The 21,982-nt window shown below is 41.1% G+C and overlaps 1 protein-coding gene across 1 annotated transcript; it reads left to right on the top strand.

Moving 5' to 3' along the window:
- Window positions 1–239: 239 nt before the first annotated feature.
- Window positions 240–21,654, top strand: LOC308361573 (complement factor B-like; the record flags this gene model as incomplete). Its single annotated transcript, XM_080833961.1, has 18 exons — window positions 240–300; window positions 475–672; window positions 4,649–4,834; window positions 5,416–5,589; window positions 6,325–6,411; window positions 7,366–7,508; window positions 7,967–8,114; window positions 9,232–9,363; window positions 9,565–9,660; window positions 11,604–11,738; window positions 11,982–12,097; window positions 13,273–13,408; window positions 13,603–13,741; window positions 14,030–14,109; window positions 14,594–14,685; window positions 14,952–15,081; window positions 21,273–21,322; window positions 21,484–21,654. The coding sequence occupies 18 exons, from the start codon at window positions 240–242 to the stop codon at window positions 21,652–21,654; spliced, it is 2,274 nt and encodes a 757-aa protein (XP_080690087.1).
- Window positions 21,655–21,982: the final 328 nt, after the last annotated feature.

The raw sequence follows: 21,982 nt of genomic DNA, 5'->3' as shown, positions 1-21,982 counted from the left end.
CTCTCTCTCTCTGTCACTATCAGTTACTGATTAGCCTAGTTCAGCTCTTGTATAAACAATTGCCACCACTTAGTCATGTCCTCCTTCACCACCCCCTCCCTACCCTGCCGCACACGCACACGCACACGCACACACACACACACACACACACACACACACACACACACACACACACAGATAGAAACAAAAATCATGTATGTGGTCTGTTCATTTGTAGGTTAACCAGAGGAGGACTTAGCATGGCGCAAACTGCTTGTTGGACTTTGCTGACTTTAATGACAGTCTCTTCCTTTGCACCAGGTAAGTTTGGACAAATGGCGGATTAACTGTCACCAGAAATGTCAGTGTGATGAAGGTATATATAAAAATACAAAAAACGATTTCAGTCACTGGATTACACAGATGTATCTAGAACAGCTTTTTAGAGGATACAATCATTTGGTTATTAATATTTCCCCGTACTCGTTGGAATAGGTGCTCTTTCCCAACATTACTGCTCAGACAAGCTGCTGTCGATAAAGGGAGGAAGTTTTACCCTAAGCCGGGGTTTTGAAGTCGCCACTTTGCTGGCCTACAAATGCCAAGATGGATACTATTCTCCAGTTCAAAGTCGTCGCTGTCTGTCCAGTGGGAGGTGGAATCCCTTACCAAAGCATGGACTAGAATGCAAGAGTGAGTACAGAAAATGTCGGCATTGTATGTGCTATGTACTGTTTAGGTCCTAATTTCCTAATTTAGTCTAGTAGCCAACTAAGTGAACCCGGAAATGTTGAGTACACCAAAGTTTTTTAGCAGAAATGTGAAGTATGGGTCCCCAGAAACTGCCTGATGCTATGTTGCATATGTTGAGCAATTTGCATAATTTGCAGAATTAGCATTATAAGCTTAATCGTCCAATTCAACCACATATTTTGCACTGTATGGCCAATTCCTAGGCTAGGCTCCCAAGTCTTTTTAGAGGTTTTAGAGGATGCTGAATTCAATTCTGGCACTTTCATACTTTAAAATGGTAATTGAATAACAAATTTGGAAACATTTGTTATACATTTTGGATGAAATCTAAGGTTATTTTCATGGTAAACACAATGTGCCTCATTCTCGATAATTTTCTGAAATTCTTCTGAAATGTTTCTTACGGACTTTGTAAAATCAACGTAAGGGGAGCATCTCCACCGCATTCCTGCACGCTTGAAAATACGTTCACAAGCAGCCAAAGACTTCCCAGCTGTGCTCCCCCGGGATAGTTTCTTAAATTGATGCGCAAAGAAAAAAGGAGTGCAGAAATGCAACTGCTGTAAGTGCAAGTCAAGCACTAGTCGAAGGTGAGGAAGGGAGGTGCTCTCTCTGAAGGGTCTTCAAAAGCTTCTTAAAGGTAGAGAGGGACGCGCCTGCTCTGGTAGTGCTAGCTAGGCAGTTCATTCCACTAACGTGGATTTACGAATGAGAATAGTCTGGATTAGCATCCTGGTGTTATCCTTTTATTTATTTTATGACATCACGATGCCTCGTAGAATCATGACTATAAATGTGAAACGTAATTGTTAATGATACAAATATTTTCGTATTTATTATTATTATAATTATTTTAATCGGAGGATGTCTGTAGAGTTGACGTGAACACAATCACCAACGGTTTGTCACAAATTCAGCCGCCAACCCTTTTACTGTAACACGCACGGTGGGCCATCTTGTGGTTATTTTTGGAATCACATTGAGGAATCGCATTTGAGAATAGTTACGACTGCAATTTCGCGTTCTGAAAGTCTAGCGAAATTCAGAAGAAATCCCAGATGAGAAAACGTTGTAGAATGGCAAATATTGTCCTAAATCCACCGAAGTGGAGTTCAGAAGAAAGTCCTTCTTATATTCTTCTCAACTGCATTCAAGAATGTCAGACGCAAAAGTTAAAGGCACCCAGTGCAACTTTATGTAAACATTCAATGAAACATAAACATTCAATTTCTAGTCTTTTTTACACGTAGTTAGTTTCAATAACTCCATACCATTACATATCGACATTCAAGGAGCAAAGATGAGACGTCGTTGTGTGGTGAGAACTGATAGAACATCGTAAACAACAACAATCGCCGGTGGGGAGAAGCCATTTTTCCATTGACTGGAAGCCTGCTTTATTTATTGTAGGTTAAAAAAAATAAAGAAAATGGCGGCGATTGTTGTTGTTATCGATTTTCTATCAGTTCTCACCACACAACGACGTCTCATCTTTGCTGCTTGAATGTCGGTATGTAATGGTATGGAGTTATTGAAACTTACTACGTGTAAAAAAGACTAGAAATTGAATGTTTATTTTTAAGCCTCGAAAGTTGCACTGGGTGCCTTTAAAACTGAGTCTGGGCAACCCGGGTCAGCCCGCCAGATGCAACACGAACCAAGAGGGCCTCACCTCTGCACCACAAAAAAGCACACACTGGCTACCACTTTCAGGCGAATGGCTATGCCTCACAATTAATCAACAAATGGCAGCCTCCTCATCTTTGCTATCCTCGTCTGTTCTGTCATCATCTTCTCCAGATCCTTCATCACTCTCTTTGTGTTCTTGCTGTTGAGTGAGTATGTTGCAGAATATCCCATCATTGCCTTTGCAGGAACAATAACTGGTACAGGCCAGACCTGCAGCTGCACAGCTACACTTTGCTGATGTGCAAGGTTTCAACCCGGCTTTGCAACCACAGTTGACGACATCTAACAAAGCCGGAGGAGCAACTGGACTTGAATCCTGGGTGGGCATAATCAGTTCCTCTCCTTTCTTTAGGCCCATCTTTTTGTCCCATCCAAACAATGTGATATCCACAGCCAGTGGATCAGGTCTGCTGCTTTCCATAAGAGCACCTGTAGCTGGGCACGTCTTCCATGAAGGTGCATATTACGCTCTGTAGGAGGTGGTGTTTTCAGTGCTGGGGGCCTTTTGCGCTTTCGATAAATGTCATACCAAGCTGCATCCAAGGTCACAGATGACAAATGTTTGGGTGTTGTAACAACTAAGCCGATGTCCCATGCGGGCTGCAAGATCTGCCACTGTCCCAGACGATGGCCAAACCAGGTGATAAATGAGCTGAGATGGATCCACAATGACAACATCTGGTGGCTGGGGAATGCAAACTGGAATTCCAAGCTGCTGGACAAGCACTGACTTATTGCCCTTTCGGAGGCATCAATTGTCATCAATGATTGACAAGGGGACTGGGCTAAGCTCATATTTGAAGAGAGAAGAGAGCCTCATTTTTCTCTGGCCTCCCACCATCAACAATCAAGCAAATAATGACTCAAGGTCACAAAAAACCTTCCCACTGACCTTCATTTCCTTTTCGGGAACTTCATAGTCACTACCTTGTGAGAGATGGGTGCATTAAATGCCTCCAGAAGTGATAAAGAAAACTTTTTACACATAGCCTGGCCAATTGCCAGCGCGTCCTGCACATTCACCTTTTCATCAGCCACCTGTCCATTTATGATGTGGTAGAGTAAAGTGCTCTCTGTCATGAGTGGATATGTGTTTTCCCACAGCATCCTCACAATTCTAGAGCGGTCCTCAGCATCCAACTCCCGTCGCGCTTCACCCTCCTCTTTGTGTCTGTTGGACAGAGTCTTATCTGACGCTACTTAATCACCGTACATGCCATCCAATGACTGAGAAAGATGTGAATATATGCCAAATGATTGGATCCAAACTGCAACCTGTTCAGGGTTGGTTGAAATACCCTTCATGCCCCCTGCTCCCTTCCTTTGCTAGATGCATGTCTGCTCCCCAAACATATCTGCACTCACTGCACATGACTTCCGGAAAGAAGGTCATATTTTGCAATGGAAGGAAGGTGCTGCATTTCACGTATATGCCAAGTTATCCATCCAGCATAGTGGTGATGACCAGCAGCAAAAAAAAGCATCTATCAAGGCAGTGTTGTTGCAGCAACCATTCACACTCCCTCTCTGCTCGCCAGAATCTATGTGCAATTAAGGTTGGAGTGATAAAGCAATCCACCCATAATTGGCCTGTTGGTCGCTGCCTTACCTTTTTTCAGGAATTCCAATATCTTCTGATGACTCTTTTCTCCCTCCATCAAGAATTCATTTAGAAGGGCGTACATAACCATATTATTATTATTATTATTATTAATAATAATAATATAATATAATAATAATTATAATAATAATAATAATAACGCCAATCGTCATAGTAGTATTATTATTATTATTATTAATAATACTACTAATAATAATGATAATCATCATAATAATAACAAATATTATAATACATCACATTTTCACAAAAATTACATTTTCAAAAATATTATAATATATCACATAAAGCGCTTTTCACAGTTCTTAAATATGTTTAAAATAAAGACATAAATAAAAAGATAACAAAAGAAAACTGATTGATTATATTGATTTTTGATAAAACTGATCATTGGTTATTTGTGTTGGACTAAATGTTATGATTTTTATGGGTTTGAGTATTAGTTGTACCGTTTGCTTACTAAAGGTAAGGAATTATATTTAAATTGATTTTTATAATATTTCCATATGTATATACAGGTAAACTGTAACAATTCCACTTCATATGACATGGGTCCAAATTGTTCAACACATTAGTCATCAATGTTTGTTGCTTATTTCTTTCCAAAAGTGGTCAAATGTCCTGATCCAATGGCTTTTAGACATGGATATGTCCTGCCACCACAAGACAGGTACTACGTAAATGACACAACAACATATGAGTGCTTTTCTGACTACAAACTCTATGGGTCTGCGACTCGTGTCTGTAAAGCCAATGGAAAGTGGAGTGGCAGGACACCTATTTGCAGTCGCAACAGTGAGTGTTATTATTATTGTTATTGTTATTGTTGTTGTCATTTTTAGTGTTATTACAATCGCTATCGCTATCGCTAATGGTATTGGAATAGGTAATGGGATTGTAATTATTGTTGTTGTTATTGTTATTATAACGATGGCATTATTATACTATTATTACTATTACAATAATAATAATTATTATAGCACACCTATTTGAGTCTTCTGTTTTTGATAATAATATAATTTCTGAATAATAACAGTTTTAAAATATGATGTTGAACAACATACTAATTGGCTTGACAAAACTATTATCAGGACCAAAACAATGAAACTGATCTTAAATTTTAAGTGAAATACATTATTATTTCAAGCTAAACATGGGCCCCATTCTAACATCTTTTTAGTCAGTTTTTTTTAGTTGGGACAAAAGTGACTGATTGCTTCTCGAAAAGCAGCCAACATTTTTTCCCCCAAAAAAATAACTGAACATATTGATTTTTCAAAGTGTTTTGTGGAGCGCTTTTTATAGTATCTTGTGATAATGGTCTACTTTGTATGACATTGAATGCTGAAGCCACATGCTGCAATGCCTCTCCACAGCGGACCACTGCCCAGATCCTGGAGTGCCAGCCGGTGCACGCAGGGATGGCCACATCTTTAACATCGGTGACAAAGTGACCTACCGCTGTGAGGATGGCTTGATGCGCGTCGGCTCCAAGGAGCGCACGTGCAAGGAGAGTGGAGACTGGACTGGCAACGAGCCCGAGTGTCACTGTAAGTGAAACTGAAAATAAACATTATTATTATTATTATTATTATTATTATTATTATTATTGTTGTTATTATTGGCCATTTATTCAACATTCTCTTGCTTGGCCAATCCATATGGAAAATCATAATTATGGACCCTTTCGTGTACAGTAACATAGACAAAAAAAATTGCATGTATTAGAAAAGATATATGTTTTATATATGACCTACCTTGCATGTTGATGGAAATTATGCCACATTAGTATGACATTTGCATGCAGGTTCTTTACCACACATGTATCATGCAAGTATTGTAGATGACAATTGTGATTCCTCTGTTTGAGTCTAATAGCACAGGTTTTCACCTTTTCTGACACAGTCTGTGAGACAAATACAATAAAGCACTGAACATATGGAGAAAGATATTCTTCCAGACATACGTAATGTGTTCATATTCAGCAACATCAACAGCAATATAAACAGTTACATACAACCTAGTTTATCAGAACTTTTAAACAGATTTCATTCTTTTGAGCAAAGTGTGTATTTCAGCTGCGGTCGATTACACATTTGAGTAAATTATGTTTTTCTGCTGCGGTCGATTAAAAGTTTGAGTAAAGTACATTTTTCTGCTGTTATCGAATACACATTTGAATGAATTATGTTTTTCTACTGTGGTCGATTACACATTTTGTGTAAAGTGTGTTTTTCTGTTGTAGTCGATTACACATTTCAGTAAAGTGTGCTTTTCTGCTGTAGTCGCTTACACATTTGACACTCCAAAGGAAGTGTCTGAGGCATTTGGAAGTGCCCTCAGGAACAGCTTGAAAACAACTGATGAAGAAAGTGAGTTTTGTTCTGTTTTGTTTTGTCATTACAGTTATGCAGTGCTTCTAGTACAGAATTACACCAGACAATCACAGTGTGTGACACAAATATAATAACTACAAGCACTTAACATATGGAGAAACATATTCTTCCTGACATACGTAATGTGTTCATATTCAGCAACATCAACAGCAATATAAACAGTTACAAACAGTTGTAGTCGATTACACATCGAAAACAGCTGATGAAGAAAGTGAGTCTTGTTCTGTTTTGCTTGTCATTACAGTTATGCAGTGATTCTAGTACAGAATTACACCAGACAATCTGGCCCCTTTCTCATTGGAAATTCTCATCGACTTAAGCACAAGCAACACCTTTAGTTTTATTTTCATGTCAGAAAATGTCACTTCTTTTCTTTAAAGGCACCCAGTGCAACTTTATAGGCTTTCAATAACTACATACCATTACATATCGACATTCAAGGAGAAAAGATGAGACGTCGTTGTGTGGTGAGAACTGATAGAAAATTGTAAACAACAGCAATCGCCGGTGGGGAGAGGCCATTTTTCCATTGACTGGAATCCTGCTTTATTTATTGGTGGCACCAATAAATAAAGAAAATGGCGGCGATTGTTGTTGTTATCGATTTTCTATCGGTTCTCACCACACAAGGACGTCTCATCTTTGCTCCTTGAATGTCGATATGTAATGGTATGGAGTTATTGAAACGTACTACGTGTAAAAAAGACTAGAAATTGAATGTTTATTTTTAAGCCACGAAAGTTGCACTGGGTGCCTTTAAAGGTCCAAATAAAACTGCAGGAATTATTTTGAGCAATTATGAGTATTGCTGGGAATCTCACTCATAGAGATTTTAGACAAACGTGTAGTTGTTACCAAATGCAGACTCTTCACAAATGTATGACACTGTATTGTTGCCATTACGTCATATACGTATGTGATGTTTTTCAGGCCCTAATCAACAGGAGGGGAAGCAAATCCATCTGGATAAGGGTGGAAACATAAACATTTTTATCGCCATTGATTCATCTGATAGCATTGAACCGGATCAACTCGAAATGTCCATTAATATAACTAAGAACCTGATTGACCAGGTTGGTTGCTCAGGTCATATGTTTTCAAGCACTTATACTGAACATGAATCTGGAACATACATTTTAGCACAACATAAAACAATTTGAAAGATTTCTGTGAGTTACAGTTTGTGTCAGGAAAATCTGCCGGTGCTGAAGGCTATGTATTCCACGTGACTAAGGCTAGAGATGTGAATTTGTACACAGAAGGAGAGAGAAATAAGGACTAATGGGATGTTTTGAAGTATGGACGAATTACTGGATATTTCATGTCAGGTCAAAAAACAAAACAATGGAGGGAAACTATTCTTGTATGTTTATATTCTTCTTCAGTGTATAAGGTTTAGTATTAGAGAATTCATGGGGAAAGTTAGAAGAGTGCAATTTACATTCTAAACCTGTATAGTGATTGTATTGCCTGTGTATTCATTTTCTTCTGGATCCTCATGGACTTATGGCATTGTTTGGTTATCTTCCAGATCAGCTACTATGATGTGACGCCCAATTATGACATTATGTTCTTTGCCACCAAGGTTACACCAATTGTTGACATAAAAAATCACTATATAGGGAACCAACAAAATCTGGCAGATGTCATAAAAGATTTGGACAATTATAACTTTGTTGGTAAGTATATTGTTTGTTTGCTCACCATGCCAATGTTTACATCTGACACTATTAAACATATTCTTTTTTTAGTTTTTTTTTGCCTTTTGACTTTGCCTTTTGGTAAATTGTGTTAAGTGGCATCTAGAGTTGGGGCTGCTGAGTTGCAACCAGCTGAATACCCTTCCCTTTCAAGTTTGTGCGAGTGCCTAAGGTGCCTGAATACCCTTCCCTTTTCAAGTGTGTGCGAGTGCCTAAGGTGGCTGTCAAACAGGGATGTGCAGAGGAGGGAGCTAAGGTTGCCCGGGCAACTGCCTGTTTGCCCTCCTCGACTCAAGTTGGCCCTCCGAAGGACATTATTATTTTTTGAAATAGTATAACGGCTGCAGAATTTCATGTAGGCCTAGATTAGCTAAAATCGCTGAATATGTGCGCGGGGGGAGAAGGCATGGTGGCGGGGGTTAGTGATCAACCCTTACAATTTTACAGTTTCAAGTGATTTGGCAGAAAATGCGCGCAGGGAGAGGGGGCGTGGCGGTGGCAGTTCCAAAAATGAACTTATTGCCCTTTCTTGCCAGGGCAGAGCAAAGGCCCCTCAAAATGACTGTGCACGTCCCTGCTGTCAAATCCCATGACAGCTCAAAAAGCTGGATCTCAAACCATTATTTTGGTTTGTTCTGTTCTGGGCTACTGAAGAAACATGGAGGTGCAACATGGCAGACTCCGTGGAAGAGGACCCGCTCCTTAAGATTACGTGCAGGATTTTGTGTTGTCTCTGATGGTTTGAATTTTTTTTAGGACTATGGCATCGTTCCGCCGTTTATTTTTCTAAAGAAAAGCTTGGATGGCCTTGTAAGGGGTTGTTGCTGCTGGCAAAATTCACTCCTCATTTGCACTAAATGAACCCATAGTCCTGCAATTTTCAAACCGTCAGAGACAACACCAAACAATCTGATTGGCCGCTGCTAGCGAAATTTGCTCCTCATTTGCATAGGATTAAACTTTTAAGCCAATGTTCTATTTTTTAGTTTAGATAATTTTTTCCCCCCACTTAAAGTGTCTGTTTTAGCTCCATAATTAAGATTGTCTAACTTTATCAATATTTGAGGCAAGATGTTTGTATTATTTATTGTGACAGATAATGGAGACGATTCTGGAACCAACCTGGGAGCAGCCTTTACATACATTTGGGAACACATGAGTTTTATAAAGGCAAGAAAGCCTGAGCAGTTTCTGAACAGCAGCCATGTAATCATCATGTTCACTGACGGTAAAAAACATTCATTCTGCAGACACAGGTCTTTGCATCTATATATATTAATATATTATATATTAATATATATTTGTATATATATATATATATATATATATATATATATATATATATATATATATATATACAAATATACAGTATGTGTGTGTGTGTGTGTGTGTGTGTGTGTTCATTGATGTGATTTTTCTGTTCTCTAAGGCGAATCCAACATGGGTCAAGATCCAAATCGTCCTGTGAGTCAGATCAAGGATTTTGTGTATGGAAATAACAAAGAGCAGCGTATGGAGAAACTGGGTGAGGAACAATAATCATACACACACAAACATTATACATATTTATAACACGGGTAGATGGAATCCACCATTCTGAGAGTGAGTTCCGGGGTGTGCCTTAATCAACGATATAGTAACTGTACGACCTGTTTTCATCTACCTGAGCGTTCCATATCAGTGCGCACTCAAAAAAAAAATCTAACCAAGATGGCGGCGTGTTGTGGGGAATGTTTCATGTGAATTAAAGTACACGACTTTTTATATGTCTAGATTGACTCGGTTAGTTGTTTCTGTGCTACACGAATGTTGCAGAGTATTGTAAGTCTTTACTGAAAGTCTCGAATATTATTTGTAGGTGACTGCTAACGCTTAGACCAAAAATCCATTGAAACACACGTTGCTCTCACACGCGAGTTAGTGGCGATATCCAAATCAATATAAACAAATATTAACAAAGTTGAAAGTGTCCCATTGTTGTAATTGTTATTTTAATGGCAACTTTATAAAATGAGCAATGTGAATGAATAAAATGGTGCGAGATCAATGTCGATCTCCTAGCTAATCATCAACAAACTTTTTGTGCTAGGCTAACAGACGTGAAGTTCCCAATGCTATTTGTCTGTTGCATAGCAACAGCCACACAAAGGGGGACTATTTTCTCTTGGCTACTGAAATGCGATACACAACGTTTGGTGTCTACAACTTTTTTTGTGCTGAAAGGCAGCTTACTGTTTAGATTTTAATTGTACTTAATATTTATAAAGTCGCTGGCAACCGTGTTATAAAAGCAATAAGGTACTCGAGGCAGTACTGTATCGTCAATAATGTACTTGTTCGAGGGTTTGCCGGCCCTCCGCTGCGCGTCGGGCCTAACAACTCCCTCGAACAAGTACATTATTGACGATACAGTACTGCCTCTCGAACCTTATTGCTTAAATATATTAGGGGTGTAAAAAATAACCGATATGTATCGATTTTAGCTTAGCATGTAAGATACAACTACATCGATGCGTGAAGTCCCGTATCGGTCTTAAAATGCCATGCCCGATTTAAAAGTTATAAACAGGTTCATGGGCCGCAAAACACAAACCACTCGCTATTGCATTTGATCTCAGTCAGAACAATGACAGCCTGTCATTGGCCAAAACCCGCATAGCATAAACCAATCAGGCTGCACCTCACAAATACTGCCAAAACCTGGAGAGAATGAGAGATTACAACTCCCATTCATGTCAATGGCAAATGCTATCCTAGCTACGCTATTCAATTCAATGGCCAATGCAATGCTAGCTACGCTATATCAATGGCCAATGTTATGCTAGCTACCCTATTTGAAATGATTTTGAGCAGTCTCTGAAGTTGCTTCCACGTTGCCTGTGGATGCCCCTTATAAGGAGCTGGCGGGGTGTTAATGTATACACGGTGCACGAGAAAGCACGTTCAAATAACATCATATTTCCAGGCGTTCATGAATCCGCCAGAGATCTTTTCTGAGGTTGGTGTTTCGAGGTTGGTAAGAAAATATTTAATAAAACACTTTAATAAAAATTTCGAGAATGAGGTCCATTGTTTCCTCCCAACTCAGTGTTTTCAATTATTGAACTGCATCGCATCGCATTGAATCCCATTGAATCGCATTGAATCGAATCGAATTGTACTGAATCGTTTATATATATATATATATATATATATATATACCTATGTGTGTGTGTGTGTGTGTGTGTATATTTATATATACTCTGTGTGTGTGTGTGTCTATACATATATATATTTGTGTGTGTGTATGTGTATATATAAATATATGTGTGTGTGTATACATATACTGTATATACACACACATATATATGATAGAATAGGTATATTTTTAAGCAGATATGACCATGGTATATAATGTGGAGGAATTTGACAGGTGTGTATGGTGTTTTTGGGAATCCTGAAGCTTGCTCATGGCTTTTCTTCTTACAGATATATACATGTTTGGCCTGGGGCCGGATGTAGAGAGGGAGTTGCTCACAGAATATGTGACAGACAACGCAGGAAAGCATGTGTTTTTGATGGATAATCTGGAACAACTCCATGAAGTCTTCGATCAAATGATCGGTATAGCTTTCCTTCCCAGAATACATGTCTTTGCGTAGTCTCTGCATAATACACAATACATAAGGACTTTTTTATTTCCTTTTTAATTCAAAAATAATTTACAGATTTGAGTAAAGTGCAGAGACCGCAGCGGTACCTTCTTTGTAAAATATTTGTATTTTACAAAATATTGAATTTGTATCCTCGTGTTCATGCGTGGTGTTGTATAGCCATTTGATATTTGATATTTTCTTCTTCCTGTAGATGAGAGCAGCAATGTAGGTTTGTGTGGTCTCCACAGACACTACAGCTATGGCGATAAGGAGACAGCCTCTAAGCACCGCCAGCAGCAGCCTTGGCTGGCTGAGATCTCGGTTCGAGTAAGTGGCTTTTCTGAACAATATTCTTTATCAAAAATAATTCCAACCACAGGGGTGACCAGATTCCTCAACAGGAAACACCCTGCACTGCAGCTGTGTCCTCTCCATCGTCTGTGAATTTCATTAAGTAAATGATGTTCCCATAAATGTTGTCTTATTGCTTTCAAACCCAAAACAGCACAAGTTTTTTTTTTTAAAGATTTGTTTTTGGCTTTTTGTATGCCTTTAATTGTTAGGTTAGTGATGAGTGGGACAGGAAATGAGAGGGAGAAGAGGTGGGAAGTGGACTGGAGAAATGACATCGGACCGGATTCAAACCTGTGTCCTCCATGCCATCAAGCCCAAATGTGGTCAAGGCTACTGTGTGAGCTACAGTGCCCCCCAATAAAGCACAAGTTTTGATTTATTAAGTTGGGACACTAAAAATGTGCTGAGAAACGGGACTGTCCCGGGCTACAACCACTAGTAGGATGCAATTTGGCTGCTAGTAACTTTGGACTACATTTGCAGGAATTAATAATTCTACATTATTTGATATTTTAACTGACCTCATATATGACATTTTAATGCTGTGGCTGTAGATCTATCAGTAGTTGCTAATCCTAGCCTCTTGAGATGATTCAGACAACAACCTCTATCTGTCTCTCTCTAAGTCTAGGATGAAGAAGATGAAGACCAAATTCAACATGTAACAATAATGGTTTATCTGCCATCACAATGTTGACATTTAGGAACTGTCTTAACCTGTAAGCCAAACTAAAGTTTTCATGGCAAGATAAAACGCTAAAGGCATTGTCACTCAGTAATCAGTGACCTCTTGTATTAAGACCTATTGCTAAAGGCATTGTCACTCAGCAATCAATTAACTCTTGTATTAAGACCTTTTGCTAAGGCATTGCCTTACTGGCAGGAGCTGGCTACCTGTTTGCCCTTCACTCTCAATGCAGTATGACAGTGACTGCTCCAAATGTTAGCTCTTGTATGACCGCTGTTCTTTTTTAAGCATAACGACTTAACCTCCAAATGTCTGGGTTCCCTATCATCACACCCCGCTTCATCTTAACTTCTGCCCACTGCTTCAAGTCTGCAGACAGGGACATAACCACTGTTACACCCACCTCTTAAGAGGGAACAGGTCTCAGTTAGCTCTTGTATGACCGCTGTTCTTTCTCCAGCATGAAGATGGACCTCCCTCCAGCTGTTTGGGTTCTCTGGTCACCCCCCGCTTCATCTTGACTGCTGCCCACTGCTTCAAGTTTGGAGACACGAGCGACGGAATAAGTGTTATAATTCAAGACGGAAAGACCAAAGGTTCATCGTACATTCCATGTGCTTTAATTTTAAGAATGTCCTCACTTTGAATATGAAATATTTATCACATGCAAGTATATATGAGTATATATCGACAAATAAGTTATTTTGTAGTTGCAGTCCAGCTATTTTTTTGATTGCCTTACTTTTGGCCTGTCTTATACTCCTTTTTAATCCTTTCCTGTGTGTCCCAGAGCACAAAGTGGAGAGATACATCCCTCATCCAGATTATAATATCTTGGCCAAGAAAGATAAAGGCATACCAGCGTTTTTTGACTTTGATGTGGCGCTTATTGAACTTAAGAAAGATGTTGAGATCTCTGCCACTGCAAGGTTAGTAAAATTCCGCTCCTCTGTGCAATATCATATGTACTTTTGATGACATGTTAAGCCAATTAGTGTAATGAAATGGTTTTAGATTAGCTGAGCCATGTTATAATTGTTTAAGTATAAAAACAAATTGTGGGTTGTATGTTTTCAAAAATGATCTCAGATGTCCATGTGTGTTGCAATTATTCAAAAAATATCTTGGGGGTCCAAATGTCAATTCTCTTTCTGGCCAGATTAGGGCTGTCCGCCACCAGACTGTGATTGTTTCATGTTTTTTTTTCCCCTCTTGAGACCGATCTGCATTCCTTGCACTAAGGAAACCAGTGGTGCTTTGAGACTGACCGGCGATAATGTGAAATGCAAGGATCATGGTGAGTTGATCAAGGCAATACCACACACTGAAAAGCCACACACCAGCAAACAAACTACTTCTCCTGTCACTCTTGATTGAACTGTGATAAGTAAGGGATTACATGTATGTATAGTGCAGCGGTTATTATCAAAAAATAAATCCCGATGGGATGAACAGGACCCTGATGCACAGTGGTCAATGTAAAGAAATATCATACCTCCGAACGTTGGGGTGGCCCATTCAAATCAACAGCGCATTCGGAGGAGCCTTATAATAAAACCAGTGAGACTCAGTTCAGAAGTGGGATGCATAGCTGACTACCTTTAGATTTAGCCACTGATACATCCGAATGGCCTGAGGATCCAAAAACCTTGTTTTTCCTCTTGAATGCATATCTGCACAATGTGTACATGTGGTCTCACGACAGGTGAGAATGCTCTAAGTACTGCCTATATTCACTTATATATGATATATTTTATACTTTACACATTTGCTTTCCACAGAGAATCTGTTATTGAATAATGAGTATGAAGATGCCTCTATAATGTCGCCAAAAAGGGAAAAGAAATTCACTACAATCAAGCTCGGAAATGCGGTGAGTGCATACTATAAAAATGCATTTATTACATAATAAAATAAACAAAAATTATAATGATATAAATAATAAGGTGCTAATATATCCATGGAGGCTTACAGTGCAGATTATATGCTGTCCACTGGACTACAGAAATACAATACCTATACACAAACACATATAGTGCAATGATCTTCACGTTTGAACGATAACTGACTTGCACTGATGATTGATTTGCTTGATTATCATGCATATGTGTGCTTTAATGATTCTGTTTCACATTGTAGAGGGATGCCTGCATTGAAGATGCCAAGAAAGCTAAAGGTATAACAGCCACAGATGCAAAGGAGATTGTAACCGAAAACTTCCTGTGCACTGGCGGGATCGCTCCTGTCACGGATCATGTTGCATGCAAAGGTAGGCTAAATTAATCAATTACGCACACAGATCATGTTGCATAAAAAGGAACGCTAAATTAATCAATTACGCACACAGGTCATGTTGCAGGTCACTGTATCAACACTCTGTGGGTTGTGTTTTGGGGGGCTGGTTGATGTTCGTGGCATTACAGAAAGGGAAGAACTGATTGTAGGTAACAGTGTGTGAAGGCATGATTGCAGGATAATAATTGCAGGCAGGAAGGCCTACCCAATGACCAGATTTGAGTTTGTGAAAAAGAGGACACTTCGTCGTGGGACCCCGCTGTTGTGTTCTGTATTATGCTACCACTAGATGGCACCATCTATGGTTGTAATAGTAGCTAGCTAACGTACATGAAGGCAGAAGAAGAGTAACCTCCTGGCATGTAGTCACGTACTTAGATACTGCTCACAGTTTACAGTAAAGCTTCTGTTAATCGTATCCTGCTTGTTGCGTACTGGAATTACACTACACCACAAATTGGCGACAAGGATTATTCTGCAATTCAGACAAGATGTCTGTACACGTTCCTGTGCCTGCAACGTTTCTGCCTTGTCCGGGAGAGCCGTCAATGCCGTTCGAGTCTTGGCTTCGTATATTCAACAACTACATGCTAGTAATAAATGCAACTGGGAATGCTTGGCCAACAACCCGCAAGAGAGCTACTTTACTTCACTGCCTTGGCGCCGAAGGACAAAGGATTTTTTACGCACTGCCCGAAACAGGTACAAGTTTTGAACAGGCTGTAGAAGCACTACAAAAACACTTTATTCCTAGAGTTAACGTGGTAGTGGAGCGACATATGTTCAGAAAGCGATCTCAACTAGCACATGAGACTGTAACTCAGTACATAGCTGCCCTTCGCGCGCTTTCTGTGAAATGTGATTTCAAGGAAAATGCTGAGGAGATGATTCGAGACCAACTGCTGGAACATTTGTTAACCGACAAAATAAGAGAAAGGCTGTTATTAGAACCTGATTTGACTCTAGAGAAAGCCACCACGCTGGCGATACAAATGGAAGCTGCCGCCGAGCAGGTTACCAAAATGAAAACTGATGGCAATGGCGCTTCAGTGCAGGCTATACAGTCCAAGCCCTACATGAAATACAAAAAGAACTTTCGTCCAGCTACTCCTCATGCTGCTTCCCATGCTCCTGCCGTTACGCCAACCTCCTCACAGCACAGATCCTGTTTCAGATGTGGCTCAGACAAGCATTTAGCGAACTCTTCTCAGTGCCCTGCAGTTAAGGTGCAATGCAAATCATGCAATAAAAGAGGACATTTTGCGCGAGTGTGCCGTTCAGCACCACAGAGCAATGTGCGTGAGATACAGCTACCTGATGTAACGATACTGTACTTGGATAATTCTGCCCATGCCCCAAAGAGACTGCTGTGCAATGTCACCGTTTCTACTACCACTACCCCTGCTAAGGCCATGCAGCTGGTCGTGGACACTGGTTCTGCCGTGTCTATATTGCCATACCACATTTACCAGAAATTCTTCAGTGACACTCCACTGTCTGCAGCTTCTACCAGGCTGGTGACCTACACACGAGATAATATTCCTTTGCTGGGATGTCTACAAGCGAAAGTACAGAGGGACAACACCTCTACTGCTGCCACATTCTTCATCGTGGAGAAAGGGACAGCACTGTTAGGTATGGACTTATTCACTGCCTTGGACCTGGGCATCCGAGGGGATACTGTCCTAACCTCAGCTCCAGTGCCGCCCACATCTGTGATGTCCACAAACACTGCAACACATACTGATACCAACATCCCTGGGATGGGGTGTGCAAAAACTTTCGTTCATAAAGTGAAACTGGATCCTACCATCAGACCTGTGCGCCAGAAGCTGCGGCGCTTGCCTTTTGCTGTTAGAGAAAGCGTCTCTGCCGAGTTGAATCGTCTGTTGAAAGCTGACGTCATTGAAAGGATCGATGCCTCTGCCTGGGTGTCACCCATTGTGGTCACAGCAAAGAAAAATGGTGGAATCCGGATGTGTGCTGATCTCCGGGAACCGAACAAGGCAGTGGTCATCGACAGCTATCCCCTACCCCACATCGATGAACTCCTTGCCAACCTGCGAGGTGCTAAGGTATTTTCCACCATTGATCTCGCAAATGCATACTACCAGTTGCCCCTCCATGAGGAGAGTAGAGACATGACAGCCTTCATTACCCATGACGGTCTCTTCAGATTTCGTAGGGTGCCCTATGGCCTAGCATCGGCACCCTCTGCTTTCCAAAAAATGATGGCAACAATTCTACAAGGTGTTCCTGGCGTTCAGAACTATCTTGATGATCTGATAATTTATGGTGCCACGTCTACTGTACATGACCGTAACCTCGAAACTGTCCTGCTGAAACTGAAAGAGGCAGGCTTAGTGCTGAACGACAACAAGTGTCATTTCAAGCAGACTACCTTGCGCTTCCTTGGTCATGTAATCACTGCTGAGGGGATCCTGCCAGATCAAGAGCACATTGATGCAGTTCTCAATGCCCCACCGCCATCTGATGCAGTCACCTTGAGGTCTTTCCTGGGCCTTGTGTCTTGGTACTCTAAATTCTTGCCAAACTTTGCTACTGTTGTTGCTCCTATGCGTGAGTGTGCCAAAGAAACAGATACATTCAAATGGACTGAAGAGGCTCAAAGGAGTTTTGATGAAGTTAAACAGCTCCTGATAGCTAGTCCAGCACTTGCCCTTTATGACCCCACACTCCGCTCAGTGATCTCTACAGATGCCAGTGACTACGGACTGGGTGCTGTGTTTGCCCAAATACATCCTGATGGCACAGAGAAAACAGTGGCATTTGCGTCCCGCACCCTGACATTAACAGAGCGCAAATACTCCATAGTTGAAAAGGAAGCGTTTGCATGTGTGTGGGCTACAGAAAAATGGCGAACATATTTATGGGGCCATCGTTTTACTCTGCGCACGGACCACCAGGCCCTCACCACACTGCTTACGACCAAGGGGATAGGCAGAGCTGGGATGCGTGTGGCTCGCTGGTCTGCACGCCTACTCTGCTTTGATTACGACATTGTGTACCGTCCAGGGTCTCAAAACTACACAGCAGATTGCCTCTCTCGTCTTCCCTTGCCTCTACCTGCTAACCCGTCTGCTGATGTGGAGCCTGAATTAGTGGCTCTGATCTCTTCCACACTACATGCTCTTCCAGTGGTTGACTTTGAAGCTGCCTGTTCTACATGCCCTGAAATGACTACTCTGCGGGAACAGATTCATCGTGGCTGGCCACCCTCCATCAGAGCAGTAAACCAGGACATGACTTCCTACTACAAGTTGAGAGATGAGCTCTCAGTCAAAGACAATTTCATTTTCCGAGGTTCAAGACTCTTAGTGCCAATCTCTGTACGCCAGACCTTGATAGCCTTGGCCCACGAGAGTCACCAAGGAGTTGTACGCACAAAACAACGCTTGCGAGACCTATACTGGTGGCCAAGAATGGATTCTGAGGTCCAGACCTGCATAGCCTCCTGCGTTGCCTGCCAGTCAAATGATAAAACTGCATTTACTCACCCTGCTCCTCTGCAACCTGTCCAGTTCCCTGAGGGTCCTTGGCAGAAACTTGGCCTCGACATCGTTGGGCCATTTGAAACAGCTATCCCTGCCTGCCGCTATGCTATAACTTTAGTGGACTACTATTCCAAGTGGCCTGAACTTGCCTTCTCTCACAGCGCTACAACAGCAGATGTCGTAAAGTTCCTGACGTCCACATTCAGTCGCCATGGCAATCCAGAGAACATTGTGACTGATAATGGGCCTCAGTTTACATCAGCTGAGTTTGCAAAGTTCATGGAGACACAGGGCATTCGTCATATACGGACATCAGTGTACTACCCTGCAGCTAATGGCGCTGTGGAAAGATTCCATCGCTCCCTGAGAAGCTGCCTACAAACAGCTATCCTGCAGACACAGCCATGGAAAGAGGCTGTGCTAACCTGGCTTCAGGTGTACCGTGCAACACCGCACGCTACCACCTCCACATCACCCCATGAACTGCTCTACGGGCGTAAAATGCGCACTAGGCTTGACATTTTCCCTCTGTCTACCCCAGTGACTCCTTCATCTACTGCAGTGAGAAATACAGTTAAAAAGAATCAGGACAAGATGAAGTGCTACGCCGATTCCAGGCGTGGTGCACGCGATCCTCCATTCCAGGAGGGAGAGGGAGTGAGGATAAGGATTCCCCGCAAAACACCCAAAGCTCACCCCAGATTCTCTTCACCTGTTCAAGTGGAAAAGCGAGTGGGTCCAAACACCTTCCTACTAAGCGACGGGAAAAAGTGGAATGCAACTCACCTGGCCAACCTTCCACTTGGAACCGCTACACATGCAAACAACAACACTCTACCACACTCACAGACCTCTACACACACTTCTCCAGATCCTTCACGCACCAGAGTCGCACCTAAGTGGCATCAGGACTATGTTGCTTATTGACCTGATTTACTGACATTAGAGCCTTTCCTTTTTTATTTCACCTGGCTAAAGTAACTTTGTTCTTCGAGAGATTTAATTACATTTTTCCAATGATATGATTGCTATTTTAGGTTTGCCTAATCTTTCTTTATTACAGGTTAATGCATTTTCAGGACACTAAACTATGCTATGTGTGCTTGATAGTTGGTTGGAATGACCGTTATCACTTTTGAATTGTCATCCTGTGCTGGTTCATATTTACCTCTTATTTTAGTGCTGATGTAAGTAACAGTATTCTTTTACAGAGAGAGGAGATGTTGTGTTCTGTATTATGCTACCACTAGATGGCACCATCTATGGTTGTAATAGTAGCTAGCTAACGTACATGAAGGCAGAAGAAGAGTAACCTCCTGGCATGTAGTCACGTACTTAGATACTGCTCACAGTTTACAGTAAAGCTTTTGTTAATCGTATCCTGCTTGTTGCGTACTGGATTTACACTACACCACACCCGCCCCCTCCCCCGCCCCCGCAACAGAGTTTTGACATCATTTTCACATCCTCATATACTATTGTAATTAATGCAACTACTGGAGGTGGCAAGTGTTCAGTGTTGCCAGATTGGTAATGGCGAAGTATCGTACCAAGGCCTCAAAATGTTCGTATTTGGACGATAATTATCATACATCTGGCAACACTGGGAAGGCGGTCGACATTTTTCTCTACAGTCAGAGCTCGCGCAAGAAGGTGGCACGGAAGGGAGATACCCTTTACAAAACTTGTAAGGACGTAAAAACTAGTTTTGTAAAAGACCCAGAGAAACACAAATATCGGACGAGGCAAAATCCAGGACGATTTTGGAATCCCTGCCGTACGCATTTTTTATGTCTCGAAAAGAGGACATGTCCAGGTAAAGGAGGATGTCTGGTCACCCTAGATATGCATAAAATGATTGCAGGCAGGAAAATGCTAATGAGCTTGAGGCAAGCTGGTTGGCATGGTTACACACAAAGACAACATACAGAGATAGAAGCCATTTGTCATGTGGCAAATAATGTCATGAAATGGCCGGTAGCGGCGGATCACTTTTGAAACTGAGGAAGCCTGAACATGAGTTTGGATGTGGGGGCAGATTGACGCTGTGGGGAGGTATTTAGCTTCTGATAAAGATTGTTGACTAGCACTTTTCTGTTTAAATCAATACAGTTCAACAGCACCACAAACTACATCTTCAAAAATAGCGCCTGCTCAGGGAACTCAGGATATCCAGCCAAAAACACTGTTTGCAGTCGAGTGGGTGGATGGGGTTTGTGCTGCACTACTGGCCATTCAAACCCACCGTTGATATCAGTACATTTGTGACCATGCCACTGAGGCTGTGGGATTTCCGGGTACCAGAAGAGAAAGTAGTGCGTGGAACAGACCCTCAGCGAGTGGTATCATGTACAGCTCGAAGGCCGTAAAAAAAACAAAACGTTACGTTGGTTGTCAATGGTAACCATTTAAGAGTATGATATGGAACGGCGATTTAACTTTTCTACGGGGACTACGTCCAAGGTGTCCGGTTATACGAACTTAATGTGCACCCCATTAGCAAATCAGAAAACAGTATTTCGTTCCAGAGGGAGATAAGTTGTATTAATTGGGGGGAAAAGAAAGTAATGGGGCTTCCCCTGTCATAAATGTCACAGTTGCTGCTGTTGCTCTTGTCTTTAATCTTTGTTTTTTCCTATCTTTTGCACAGGCGACTCTGGTGGTGCACTATTTACTGACAAGAGTTACCGCACAGTACAGGTAAGAAAACATGCTTATATATGTACCTATGGTTCAGATGCGGTGCAGGCATCGCTTACATTTCAAGTTTACAGGATACAGTGTTCTGCATGCTATTGGTGCTGTATACCTGTATGCTATTGTTGTTTTCATGTTTTATTTGACTAATTCTCCCTTTAAAGGTTGGAGTTGTGAGCTGGGGTGTAGAGGACATCTGCAAGGGCCAAACTCTTGTATTATCCCATGAACACACTAGAGACTACCACATCAACCTCTTTAAGGTCCAGCCATTCTTAAAGGAGCACCTGGGTAATCGCACTGCAAAATATGCACCACTAACCTTTCTAGAGTAGAGATACGTATATGCATTCTGTGATTATGCAAAAATGTTCTTTGCTTTTCATGGTTTCAATAGAAGTGTATTCACTGTTCAATAAAGATGTCATTTTTGAAGTTTTGAAGTTTTTAATATATTTTCTCACTCTTAAATATAAATAAAAATGCTTGCTGGTTATATTAAAATTCATAGACAATAATTATGTTAATCTCTTTTAATGGGCCATTAATTTGGAAACAGAAAACCTTAAATAATCTTAAAATATTGTTGTGGGAATTAAACCCCTTAATGATGCTTGAACATGTGGTGAAATGAGCAAAGAAATATGTTTACATCTGATACGC

Source organism: Sprattus sprattus, assembly GCF_963457725.1.
Source record: "Sprattus sprattus genome assembly, chromosome: 3".
NCBI classification, from domain to species: Eukaryota; Metazoa; Chordata; class Actinopteri; order Clupeiformes; family Clupeidae; genus Sprattus; species Sprattus sprattus.
This window is presented reverse-complemented; position numbering and strand designations above follow the sequence as displayed.